The 12,421-nt window shown below is 44.3% G+C and overlaps 1 protein-coding gene and 1 pseudogene across 2 annotated transcripts; both read left to right on the top strand.

The window, feature by feature from the left end:
• The first annotated feature begins 4,030 nt into the window (after positions 1-4,030).
• On the top strand, positions 4,031-5,188 carry LOC308515328 (ferritin light chain-like; annotated as a pseudogene). The gene is made up of 2 exons: positions 4,031-4,517; positions 5,113-5,188. The product of its transcript is annotated as a ferritin light chain-like (transcript).
• Positions 5,189-5,249: 61 nt separating this feature from the next.
• Positions 5,250-6,815, top strand: LOC308515327 (PRAME family member 8-like; the record flags this gene model as incomplete). The annotated part of the gene is made up of 2 exons (XM_081085962.1): positions 5,250-6,020; positions 6,195-6,815. The coding sequence occupies 2 exons, from the start codon at positions 5,250-5,252 to the stop codon at positions 6,813-6,815; spliced, it is 1,392 nt and encodes a 463-aa protein (XP_080942088.1).
• Positions 6,816-12,421: the final 5,606 nt, after the last annotated feature.

Here is a 12,421-nt window from a genome sequence, read left to right as displayed (position 1 = left end):
TATAGCATTGCATATGCATTAAGACTAAATTAATAGAATACTTACTTGTTATACCTCTAAAGAGTCCCTATTATAAATTACATTCTCACAATTACATTAAAAAAAGAAAAGCAAAAACATCTAGCCAGAAATATCACTCTACCTCATGATGATTTCGTTTTTCTTTTGCATAAGCCTGTGTCTTTCAAATAATCCACAAGCAAATAGCTCCATTCTGTAGATGAGAAATTATAAAAGACCATGTAATCAGCTGACAAAGGAACTGAAAACAAGCCCAGAGGAAATGCATGGCTGTTCTTACAAAGTCACAATGTACTGTTCTGTTTGCCTCCCACTCTCAAAGTGTATATTCCTGACATTTCTTGTCTTATAATTGGACTTTATGAATGAGAGCTGTAGGATGCTGTCTGGTGAATGATCTGAAAAGGATATGCTGAAGCACAGTGGAGGTACTTGCAAAAACTGAATGCTAGGTTTTGTGTGGGAACTTAAATAAGAGGCATAAATTAGAAATTAAGAAACTCAGAACCCCAAATTTTATTCTTTGTAAAATAAGGGCTATTTTCTTGGTCCTTATTGGAGACTTTGAGTAAGTTTAGGTGATATGTAACGTGGAAACTAAATGTATAAGCTGGAGTTTCAAAATAGCTTGGGGTCCCCTGACTTCTCAGAGTTTATACCCTTTATAATGTTTTGGCAAGAAAAGAGGAGTTCAGTAATTTGTATCGTTTTAAATATAGCTTCTTCATCCCAGCTGCTCGGCAGCCATTAAAAACCATACCTATTAACATTTTCATGGCATGTTGTTCTTTCTAACTGCATTCAATTTCATATCTCTGTGGTCTATCTGATGAATAGCACCAGTTAGTCAAGAATTAGTTCACTGGAGGAAAAAAATTATCAATAAATAAATTTAAAAGAAATTATTTCTCCCTCTCTTCCTTTCTCTCTCTCTCTCTCTCTCTCTCTCTCTCTCTCTCTCTCTAATCAATAAATTAAAAAAATTTAAAAAAGAATTAGTTCACTGGGTTTCTGGAAATAATCAGTCCTATTTAATAAACAAGCTTTCCTGTGTGCCTACTACGTGTCACATGAGCACCTGCAGCTGCACGTTTTATTCACATTTAGATGGGGCCACGACAAGGATTCTCTTTTGTTGGCAAAAATACTGGGGAAAGAAAAAAAGAAAAAAGCATTTCTGAAATAGGGCAGGCAGGAATAAAAAAGTAGGCTTGGAAACATTCTCCAAGGAAACAGGCCATTATGTTAACGGTCTCTGTATGTCTCTGGGTGGTAGCAGGGTGGGATTTTCCCCCCTTCGTTATGCTTTTATATTTTCTAATTTTTTTCTACAATAGGCATATAAAACATATAAATAGAAGTTAATAAAGTAAAAATCTTAAAAGAAAAAGAGTCTCCAAAGGACTATACAAATAAGAAAGAGATTCAAATGTAAATAAGTTCACTGATTGGTATAGTTGACTGCTAATCATATTGATTGACAGCATGACTCCAGCTACTTAATTGATTGTTTTGGGGGGTGTTTTGTTTTGTCTTTTTTTAAATCAAGCATTGGACCTCAGCCTTTTGTAAGAAGGAAATATGCCATTCACCTTATGAAGGCATGAACTCTTTCTGGACTCTGAAACTTTGCCTCCACTGATGGAAGAATTCATGCAACACCCTGTCCCCAAAACCCTAAAAAAAAAAAAAAACTTGAACTTTTAATCTGTCTTTTTCAAAGGTTAAGTATGAATCCTCAGGAAAATATTATATTGTGGATTAATATGTGGCATTTACAAGTTAAAAAAAACAACTACCTTATCAACAACAACAAGAAAATCTAGAAAGTTCATCCACTGCCTTTTGATTTTACATTTGTGTGAACGTTTCTGCTGTTAGAAATACTATGTCCAGTTAACTTCTGGTTAGTCAGAAAGCCAGAGGGAGCCCCCAGTGTATGAAAGGGTCATTCATCGAGGGCTGAGCACGAAGGTCCTTCATCCACAGTGAGTTATCCTGTGCACATACCCTCCAAGTACAGATGGCTCCTCAGGGCAGGAATTAAAGATGAAGACAGAAATGACTCTCAGACGGAATACAGTACATTAATTCACTTAGAAGGCACCAGGGTGTGTCTGCTTCACTGACTTTCCCCAGGCCCCGAATTTGGCCCTATTTCCAGTTATAGGAAATATGTTTACTCCTTAAAGGGTGCCTCTAAATCTCCCCAAAGGAGGGCCATGGCTTATCACCAAATTCTAAATGAGCTGCTTGGTGACTGGAAACCACGTGGGGTCATTAGGGCCTCGGAGATACTGGAGGCCCAGTTGTCACCTTTGTCTTCACCTCCCCAGGAGCTCCCAAGAGCAGGCAGTTGAGTCCAGGCAGTTGGCTGAGGTCTTCTGGAGGAGAAAAGAAAGGGGGAGGGGGACTGCTGGGTGAGGTTGGTCTTTCCTAACTTTTATTAATAGGGAACATGTGGGCTGAAGCGAAGGCGGGGGACTGGGGTTGCTGAGTAAACAGGATGGGAAGAGAAAGAGAATGATGCTTTTATATTCTTGTCTATTCTAGATCCAGGGAGGCTCTTTAATGGAGATGAAAGGGAGGGACATTGAAAGGAAGTAGCTTCCAAAGCGAAATGTGCAGACCACGGACGTCCTCTTTCCCCCTTCCACGGAAGGGGGCTGTGTGGTCCCCTGGCATTGCCAGCCGAAGTGCTCACCGGTTTCACTCATCTGTTCTCCTCATCTGTGGCTCTGCTTCATGACGATCGTGTGAGAATCCCTGTTCAGACCTTTCACTTATTTCTCCATCCCACTAGTAATAATGGAGTGCTACTCTTTGCCAGGCACTGTTTCAGCCACTGTGCACACAGCAGTCTTCATTAACAGTCTAGAGCAGCGGTTCTCAACCTGCGGGTCGCGACCCCTTTGGCGGTCGAACGACCCTTTCACAGGGGTCGCCTAAGACCATCCTGCATATCAGATATTTACATTACGATTCATAACAGTAGCAACATTACAGTTATGAAGTAGCAACGAAAATAATTTTATGGCTGGGTCACAACATGAGGAACTGTATTTAAAGGGCCAGAAGGTTGAGAACCACTGGTCTAGAAAGAAAGGTGAGTAATAAAGAATTACAATAGACAAGTGCCAACTGTGACACTGACTAGACCCCTGTGCGTGGGCGCATAGAGAGGGGACACTAATCCAGACTTTGTCAGGGAGGGCTGATCAGGGAGGCCTCCCCTGAAAAGGAGTCCATGACATCTGAACTGAGCCTGGAGTTAACCAGCAAGACAAGGGAGGGTGGGTTTACGTTTTGACACGACAAGAACTTTGCAAAATGAGAGTAACAGTATCACTGATTAGAAAAGTCATGTTGCTCTGAGGGATGAAAGAGAAGATGGTATCCCCAAAGACTCTGCAGAAGGATGCTGTAGAGCAGGGGTCCTCAAACTACGGCCTGCGGGCCACATGCAAATACAAATATTGTATTTGTTCCCATTTTGGTTTTTTACTTCAAAATAAGATATGTGCAGTGTGCATAGGAATTTGTTCATAGTTTTTTTTTTTAAACTATAGTCTGGCCCTCCAACGGTCTGAGGGACAGTGAACTGGCCCCCTGTTTAAAAAGTTTGAGGATCCCTGCTATAGAGGCTATAACACAAAGTCTGCTGGTGTTCCAGAGAACACCTCGCTGAGATTCCACATCCAGAGGGGGAATGAGAAAGAGTGCTGTTTGCACCTGAAGCTTTCTTCCCATGATGGCCTATTTTTGTCTACAGCTCATAAATGCCTTTTTATGGAAAGGAAATAAAGACTATGAGGCAGGCAGTGCCCTCAGTGGACCCCGGATCGGTCTCTTGCTTCAACAGTGTTTAGACGAAACAGACCCAGGGGTGCCCCTTCTGACCTCCAACCACCCTCCGACCTCTTTTCCAGCATCACCTTCAGAACCACCTCAGAGTTCAAGAAAAGCCAAGCCCCCATTTTTGACCTAAACTCCTCATTGCCAAACAACCATGAGCTCTCAGATTCATCAGAATTACTCCACCAAGATAGATGCTGCTGTCAACCCCCTGGCCAACCTGCATCTGCGGGCCTCCCACACCTACCTCTCTCTGGCTTCTATTTCGACTGCGTCCATGTGGTGCTGGAGCGTGAAGACCTCTTCTTCCACCAGTTGGCGGAGGAGAAGCTCAAGGGCACTGATGCAAAACAAGCCCGGTGTCTGCACTCTCTTCCAGGACGTGCTGAAGCCTTCCAAGATGAGTGGGTAAAACTCAGGCCGCCATGGGAGCCGCCCTGGCCTTGGAGAGGAACCTGACCCAGGCCCTAGTGGAGCTGCAGGCCCTGGGTTCTACCCGAGCAGACTCTCAGCTCCGTGACTTCCTGGAGAACCACTTCCTGGGTGAGCAGGTGAAACTCATCAAGAAGATGGGCGACACCTGACTCACCTCCGCAGGCTGCTGGCCCCCAGGCTGGGCTGGGCGAGTATCTCTTCAAAAGGCTCATCTCAAGCACCACTAGGAGCCTGTGGAGCCCAGAGGCCGTTGAGGGGACCCTCTGCATTCCCCTGGTGTCTGGCTTTTGCCTGAGCCTCTCCCTGAAACCACTAGCCATTCTTTTAATTACCCCGGAGCCCTCTCCCATGCATTGGACCAAATGGAAACAATCAAGCTTTTTATAGCAAAAAATATATATATGAATAAAAAGACTGAGGCAGGCAGGTGTGTGAGGGATTTTTCCATTTCCTTATCAAAACCTGCTGATATTTACAAATATAAGTATTTAAAGCGTCTCAAGTATGTTTGCCACATCTTAAAAACAGCATTGCTAGGATCAACTATCACATTTTAATTTTGTGTTGACATCTGAATATCAGGAAATTTTATCATTAAATTTAATTTTTAATACTATATATACATATGTCATAAATACTGAGTATTTATAAGAGTGCTATATAAGCCTGAATCTTTTTTAAAAAAATATAACAAATGCATATGAATATTCCTATGATAAAATTTTAACCACAAAAAACATGAGCAAGTTTTGAAGAAATTAAATGTTACCGATTTTTTTTCATTTATCAATTTTATTTCAGACAATTTCAAAGAAATGAGGAGAGTCCTCCAGCTGTGCAGTCAGGGCCGTGGTTCTCCACCAGGTCTGAGATCTGAGCCCTAGCCAACCAGGTCACAGCAGACATTTCTGCAGGATTCCTTTCTGAGCACCTTGAAGATGAGCATCCAGACGCCACCCACACTTGTGGAGCTGGCAGCAAAGCGCCTGCTGAGGGACAAGGCCTCGGCCATCGCAGCTCTGGAGTACCTGCCCGCCGAGCTCTTCCCGGACCTGTTCGTCCTGGCCTACCATAGTGGACACCACCGCCAGACCCTGAAGGCGATGGCCCAAGCCTGGCCTTTCACTGTCCTCCCTCTGGGGGTCCTGATGCAGCATCCCCCTGATCATGCCCCAACCAGGGCCATGGGCTTAAAAGCTGTGTTTGACGCGATTGACGTTCTGCTTGCCCAGGAGGTTCGGCCCAGGAGGTGCAAACTGCGGGTGCTGGATTTAAGGAACACGGGTGCCAACTTCTGGGTTATGTGGTGTGGAGTCAGCGCCCGGAATTGCTCACCGATGGGACCAGTGACTGTGCACAGCTCCAGCCCCAACATGGAGCATCCCCTGGCTCCCTTGGAGGTGTTCCTAGACCTTAACTTCAATGAAAGGGGCCAGGATAAGTTTTTCATGCACATCATCCAATGGGCCCAGCAGAGGGGAGGGTTGCTACACCTGTGCTACAAGGCGCTGAGGATTTCTGAGGTGCCCTTCCAGAGGGTCAGGAGGGTCCTGGATAGGGTGCAGCTGGACTGCATCCAGGAGGCGGAAGTGCACTGCACCTGGGACCTGCCCACCCTGGGGACATTTGCTCTCTACCTGGGTCAGATGAGTAACCTGCAGAGACTCTCTCTCCCCGACATCAATGTGTTGGCTGACAAGGATGAGGAGGTAGAGGATGAAGAGCAGGAGGAGGAGGGGGAGGAAGAACAACAGGAAGAGGAGCAGGAGAGGGAGGAGGAAGAGGAGTTGGAGAGGGAAGAGCAGGAGCAGGAGGCAGAGGAGCAGGAGTGGGAAAGGCAGGAGCAGGAGGAGCAGCCATCCTTTCCCCAATTCCTCTCTCAGATGCTCAGGCTGCGGCACCTCCGGGAGCTCCACATGCGTTCTCCCTCCTTCCTCCGAGGCCGTCTGGACCAGATGCTCAGGTGCCTGCAGACTCCCTTGGACAAACTCTGCCTAACACATTGCCAGCGGCTGATGCATTCAGACCTGACACACCTGTTCCAGTGCCCGAACCTCAGGCAGCTGAAGATCCTGCATCTATTGGGCCTCAGCCTTGCGGATTTCAGTGAGCCCCTCCGAGCTCTGCTGGAGGCCGTGGCACCCACCCTCCAGGACCTGGGTCTGGATAACTGTGAGATGGCGGACTCCCAAGTCGAGGCCATCTTGCCCATCCTGAGCCACTGCCATCAGCTCAGGAAATTCACCATCTCTATAAACAACTTCCCCGTGGCCACCGTGGAGAAGCTGCTGCGCCACACAGCCGGGCTGCGCAGTTTAGAGGTCGAGCTGTACCCTGTCCCCCTGGAGTGTTACGGGACCCAAGGGACTGTCAACCAGGAGAGACTTGCCCTGATCCAAGCTGAGCTGACAGGGACCCTGAGGGAGTTAGGACAGCCCAGGACCATCCATCTTGGCACCAAGCACCGTAGACATAGGGAGTTTTATCACGTGGCATTTTCATGACATGGAGCCCGTGATGTGCCCCTGTCGTGATCCTGCTCACCAGGTGCACCTAACAAGGGCTTCCTTCTAGGCCCCTGGAAGCTGAAACCTCGGACTGGGGTGCATTATGCAGGGGCCACTCACGTTTCAGGTTCATGCTCAGTGTGAATGGGAAAAGGGAGGGACCCAGCCCGGGAACAGGATTGCAGGGGCAAAGGTTGGGGAGTTCCAGGAACCTCAAAGGCAAAGTGTCCTACAATCAGAAACATGAATCTGATTTGCTTGAGGAGGGGTGGGGATTTGGGCTCAAGGTGCATCTGTGAGAGTTAATCCTGGGGTGGATGGTTGTAAAGGAATGTTCAGAAATAAAGACAATTTCAAAAATTTGACAATAATAAGTCTGTAAATCTTACGAGGCCTCATATGAAATGCTGTTTTTCTGGGGAAAGCTCTTCATGGAAATTTAGGTATGGTCTTGAAATATGATGATCATTTTTTATGTGTTACATATAATAATACTGAAATTCTGAGCTTATGCAAGATCTTGCAGTCATATTTTTAAAATAAAATTATATTTTTAAAAGAAAAAAAAAAAAGACAATTTCAAAGGCCAAAAAATAAAAAGAAATGAGAACTTTGTCAGTATAAAAAAAAATTATTTTATGCCATTATTTCTTTTCAATCTGCTAGCTAAAAACATGTCCATATCAAGCTTTTCTTTCTTGATCCTTATTATAGTCTCCATAAAAATCATTAGAAATATACTGTCTCAAAAAGAGATGCTGATTCCTCTCCTGTATAAATTGTTAGTTTTCTGATTGACTTTGAAAACCAAAACTTTACTCTCTTTGAGGGAAAATAATCTATTTTTCTAGAAAATTTCAATCTGTCAGTCACTCTGATAGACACACAGCTCCTACTGTATTATTTTTTGCTTCAGCTACCATGTGTTAAAACAAAATCATTTTTAAAGTTAAAGACAATTCAACATTCTGATTTGCTCCAAAAGTTCTTCAACCAGTGACTGCCAAGTTTGCCTGCTATAAGACATTATCTTGACTCATTTTCTTCCAAACAGTGTGTGATCTGCCCCAGACATGAGTTACATCCAAACATTGTCTTAGCAGAGAAGTTAGAGCTGCTGAATTTGGAACTCATACATGTTCAGTTTTAAATCTCACATAAAGATACCTTCAGCTCCAAGACATGAAATGATTGAGAGGGAAAAAACGTTCAGGAAGTTTTCACTCTTCATTGTTTTTAGTCAATGATCCATTTGTATGTTGGCCAATAAGTATTGTTACAATGAATTACTATTCGCAGGCAGAGGCTACGATCTTCACAGATATTTTCTCCTGGGGACTAAAGAATTCAGTGCTTTCATCAAATGTATAGATTGAACTTAAACAGTTGGAGATGTTTTTCAGCAATCCTTTTTCACAGAAATAATTTTATGAAAAGTTGTTTCTGGATGATGCTGAAACAAGTATTCTACATACGGAGTGTTATACACATCAGTCATCCAAAAGAACCCAGACATCCAAGTTTGTGGCCAAAATTCACAAACTTGCTATCTTCGAGAAAGAAACCTAATTAAAATGCTGAACAAGTCAGTAGAATAGAGGGAGATAGCGCCCCTCCCTTCCTTCTTTCCTGCTTTTCCTGCCTTTCCTTCTCTATTTCGCTTTCTTTCTTTTTTAAAAAAAAATTTAATTCAGATATCTTTAGTTCAGAGCCTGTTGGTTACATGTTTTTACAACTCATGGGCACTAAGCCACACTCTGTCAGCCGGGATAGTTATAGCACACCCATCATTGACATTGTCAGAAGCCCCAGGTTAAAGTGCTTCGGGTGCCAGAAAGCAGCAGTCTCTTCGCATGCAGAGCCGTGGTTCCTCTCCGGGGTTTAGCACTGGGCTTTCCTGAGTCAGACAGATGAACACATGGCCCTCAAGCGGGAGCTCCTTTCCCGCAGTCTGGAAGTTGACATGTGAAGAACCTCATTGCCATGGATTTGCAAGTCCCTGGAGGTGAGCCTGTGCTTCCGGAGCTGAAGTGAGAGGAAAAGGTGGATGCCAGGCCTCTAGTTCTCAAAATTAGCTACTCGATAGTCACCTGGGGTTTTCAAAACCACTCAGATGTCTGGGTTCTATATAACTGGCCTGGGCCTCGGGACTTTTCAAAGTTGTTTTAAACTATACAAATTTCACACTTAGGACATAGATAAATCAAGGTAAAGGAAACTCGCCTTCATGTGAGGTGAAAAATCAATCAGAAAGAGGAAATAGTTCTTACTATCTCCCTTCCTCATAATTATTCTGTTGTCATTTCATATAATCAAATGGCCATCTATAAACCCACTGAGATGTTTAATCACTTTACTTGGCCTCTTTTCAGAGGCTCTGTGTCAGAAACTTTACCTCTGAGCAACAGCAAACAGCTGTCAGTACAAACTCCATGTTGTTTCCTTGCTGCTCAAGCCCCTCTGTGAGAGATGAGAAGCAAACTCTCTCCCGAAACACCAGTGAGCTGTCCTATTTGGAGGGGGCAGCCCTCACCCAGGTCCAGAAACTGTGGTCAGGCAGGAAGGAGGGGGCCCCGGGCCTCCAGATCTTCCAGTTTTTCAGGAGAACTCAGAAATCTTCATATTCGTGTGAAATCTCACCATTTCTAAACATTGGCAAGGATTCAATTGTGAAAAATCAAAACACATCTGTCGACCAAAAGCCAGCTGCCAGTTTGCAACCTCTGGCCTGAAAGGCTCTTCTTGATCTCACCTTCACGTGGCTAACTCGGCTAACTCGTAGTCAGTTTTCAAAGCTCACTTCTTTTGGCCACCCCTCCCCAGCCAACCGCTTCCTCCCGCCTAGTGCTCCAGCTCTGGGCTCTAGCTCATGCAGGACTCCAGAGCTTATCGCCCTGCAGGGGGGAGATTGTGTCTATCTACCGTAATAACCGCCTGCTCCCTGAGGGCAGGGATGGTGTGTTGGGGTCCAACCCCAGCAGGTCCAGGGGTCCCCAAAGGTGTGGACAGAGTTGGTGAGGAAGGAATGACATGGAGGCAGCGTTCAGTTGATCAGCAGCCTAGCCAGGATCTCTAGCCAGGATCTCCAGCCAAGTTCTGTCTTTTATTGTCTTGTTACATCTGTATTTATACCAGTTGATTTTAATCCTGTCAATTTCTATTCCAAAGGTTAGGGTGTTTCTTATCTCCATTCCAGGGAGTAAAGATTATGTAGCTTAAGGGTGATTGTTCGTAGTTAAAAGTGATTAACTACCCGCCTGGCATTTAGTTAAGGGGTTTTATTCCCTCCCTAACTTCAGGGAAAAATTCCTACCTGGGGAAACAACCTTTCTCGGAGAGGTGACCTTGGTTAAAACACATAGTGCCAAGAAGGTGAGCAAACATATTAAGAACAGTATGCCATATATGCCAGGTCCCTTGAAACATATGCTGTGCAGATGTTTCTTCCCTGCAGCGACTGTGTCAAGCAGCAAGGATTGCCTGGCTTCCGGCAATGGTGCCTTCGTTTTCTTGTTTTAGGAATATATGTTAATCCCAGACTGGGTTCTGACTCAGCAAATAAATATCTATTAAATGCTTATGTGAGTATATACAAGAATTTAACAAATTCAAATTCTGGCCCCTCAGAAATACAACGTCATGGTTCATACAAGTGGCTCATCCATGAATAGTCATTGTAGTGTAAATCCTAGCCTGGGGGGAATGAGAAGAGTGGTATGTTTAGTGGCTGGAGTGGGGCAGCGAGGCAGAGAGCTAAACCTCCTCCTCTACAGCAAAAAGCCACTAGTGGGCACTTACACCTGAAAAATCAAGGTGTTATCAACATAAGCAGGTTATATAGAAACAGGGAGGTAGATATAAAAAGCAGCCTCTTCGGAGAGGGGGACAGGGAGGCAAAGAACTATAAACCCATGGGAACCGTTTTATTCTTTAAACTATGGGCATATATAACTTTGATACAAGAATAGAAACAAAAACTAAAAATGTGAAAGGAAAGAGTGGGACTGGCTTGTAGAGCTCTGCATATTTGGAATCCCACTTTAGCACTGACCATGCTAAAATTAGCTTCCTAACCGCTCTGAGCCCATATGTTTCCATCTGTAAAATCAGAACGATGGTGGTTGTGAGGATTAAATGAAATTTAATGTGTACGGCCCTTTGCCCTTATTGGACAGTTAATGGGAGTTTCCATGTCAATTGGCTGAGGCTCCCACCCTCTCACTTGGCCATTGTAGGAGACTAGCAGCCAGAGTTTTTGCCCTGAGAGCAGAGTTCTAATTATACCAATGCCCAGTTGTCTGACAATGAAGACTTTATTTTTTAAAATATATTTTTATTGATTTCAGAGAAGAAGGGAGAGGGAGAGATAGAAACATCAATGATAAGAGAGAATAATTAATTAGTTGCCTCCTGCATGCCCCATACTGGGGATTAAGCCCGCAACCCGGGCATGTGCCCTGACTGGGAATAGAACTGTGACCTCTTGGTTCATAGGTGGACCCCGGACAGGCGACAAGGGAGACTTTAGATCAGTGCTTCTCAATCTTCAACAAAGTTTCCTGTCTTTCCTTCTCTATTTTGCTCTTTTTCTTTAAAAAAAAAAAAAAATTAATTCAGATATCTTTAGCTCAAAGCCTGTTTGTTACATGTTTTTACAACTCATGGGCATTAAAACCCCTTTCAAAAGAGAAACAAAATAAAACACCAAACTCTTAGGGACCCATGTTGACTTAGACTATTTTTATTATAATGCTTCTAAATATTATATTATTATTTATATATGCATTAACTCCTTACATACATAGAACTTAAGCAACAATAAAATAAGAATACATTTAAGTGAAAACCAAATTTAAAAAAACAAATAGAATTCTAATGAATGCTAATGTAATATGATATCTGGGGACATTTTGCTGAAATGAAGTTTCATAGCAAGTTCTTAGGGGTCCCCATGCCCAGGCCACTGGGTGCTAGGTGATGACTCAGTTTATCACTGCTTCTCTGTGAATCTGGGTGTGGGACGTCTCTTAGGCATCAGGTCTACTCATGATCCTTTCTTGTTAGCTGGGTAATTAAAGTGACAAAGTTTAGTACCAACTGAATTATAAACAGAAACTCAGACTCAAAAATAGAGAAAAACCTTAAATTAAAAATCATCATGGAAAACTAGAAAATTTCTGAATGGAACTCTTTGGTGGTTGATTAAGGCCTTCTGGGAAGCCTTAAACCAAAGTCAAGAGTAAGGCTTTCCTGCCCTATCGGCATGGCTCAGTGGTTGAGTGTTGAGCTATGAACCAGGAGGTCACAGTTCAATTCCTGGGTTTCAGGCTCCTTCTCCAGTGTGGAGCATGTAGGAGGCAACTGATCAATGAATCTCTCTTATCATTGACTAGAGGCCTGGTGCACAAGATTCATGCACTGGGCGGGGGGGGGGGGGGGGGGGGAGTCCTTCAGCCTGGCCTGTACCCTCTCACAGTCCAGGAGCCCTTGAGGGTGATGTTCCTGGGGAGAGCAGGCCTAAGCAGGCAGTAGGACATACTTAGCGCTGCTACAGAGGCAGGAGAGGCTCCCGTCACCACCACTGCTCTCGCCAGCCATGAGCC

Source organism: Myotis nattereri, assembly GCF_964212035.1.
Source record: "Myotis nattereri genome assembly, chromosome: 3".
Lineage (NCBI taxonomy): Eukaryota > Metazoa > Chordata > Mammalia > Chiroptera > Vespertilionidae > Myotis > Myotis nattereri.
Note: the sequence above shows the minus strand (reverse complement) of the source record. Positions and strands in the feature narration are given on the sequence as shown.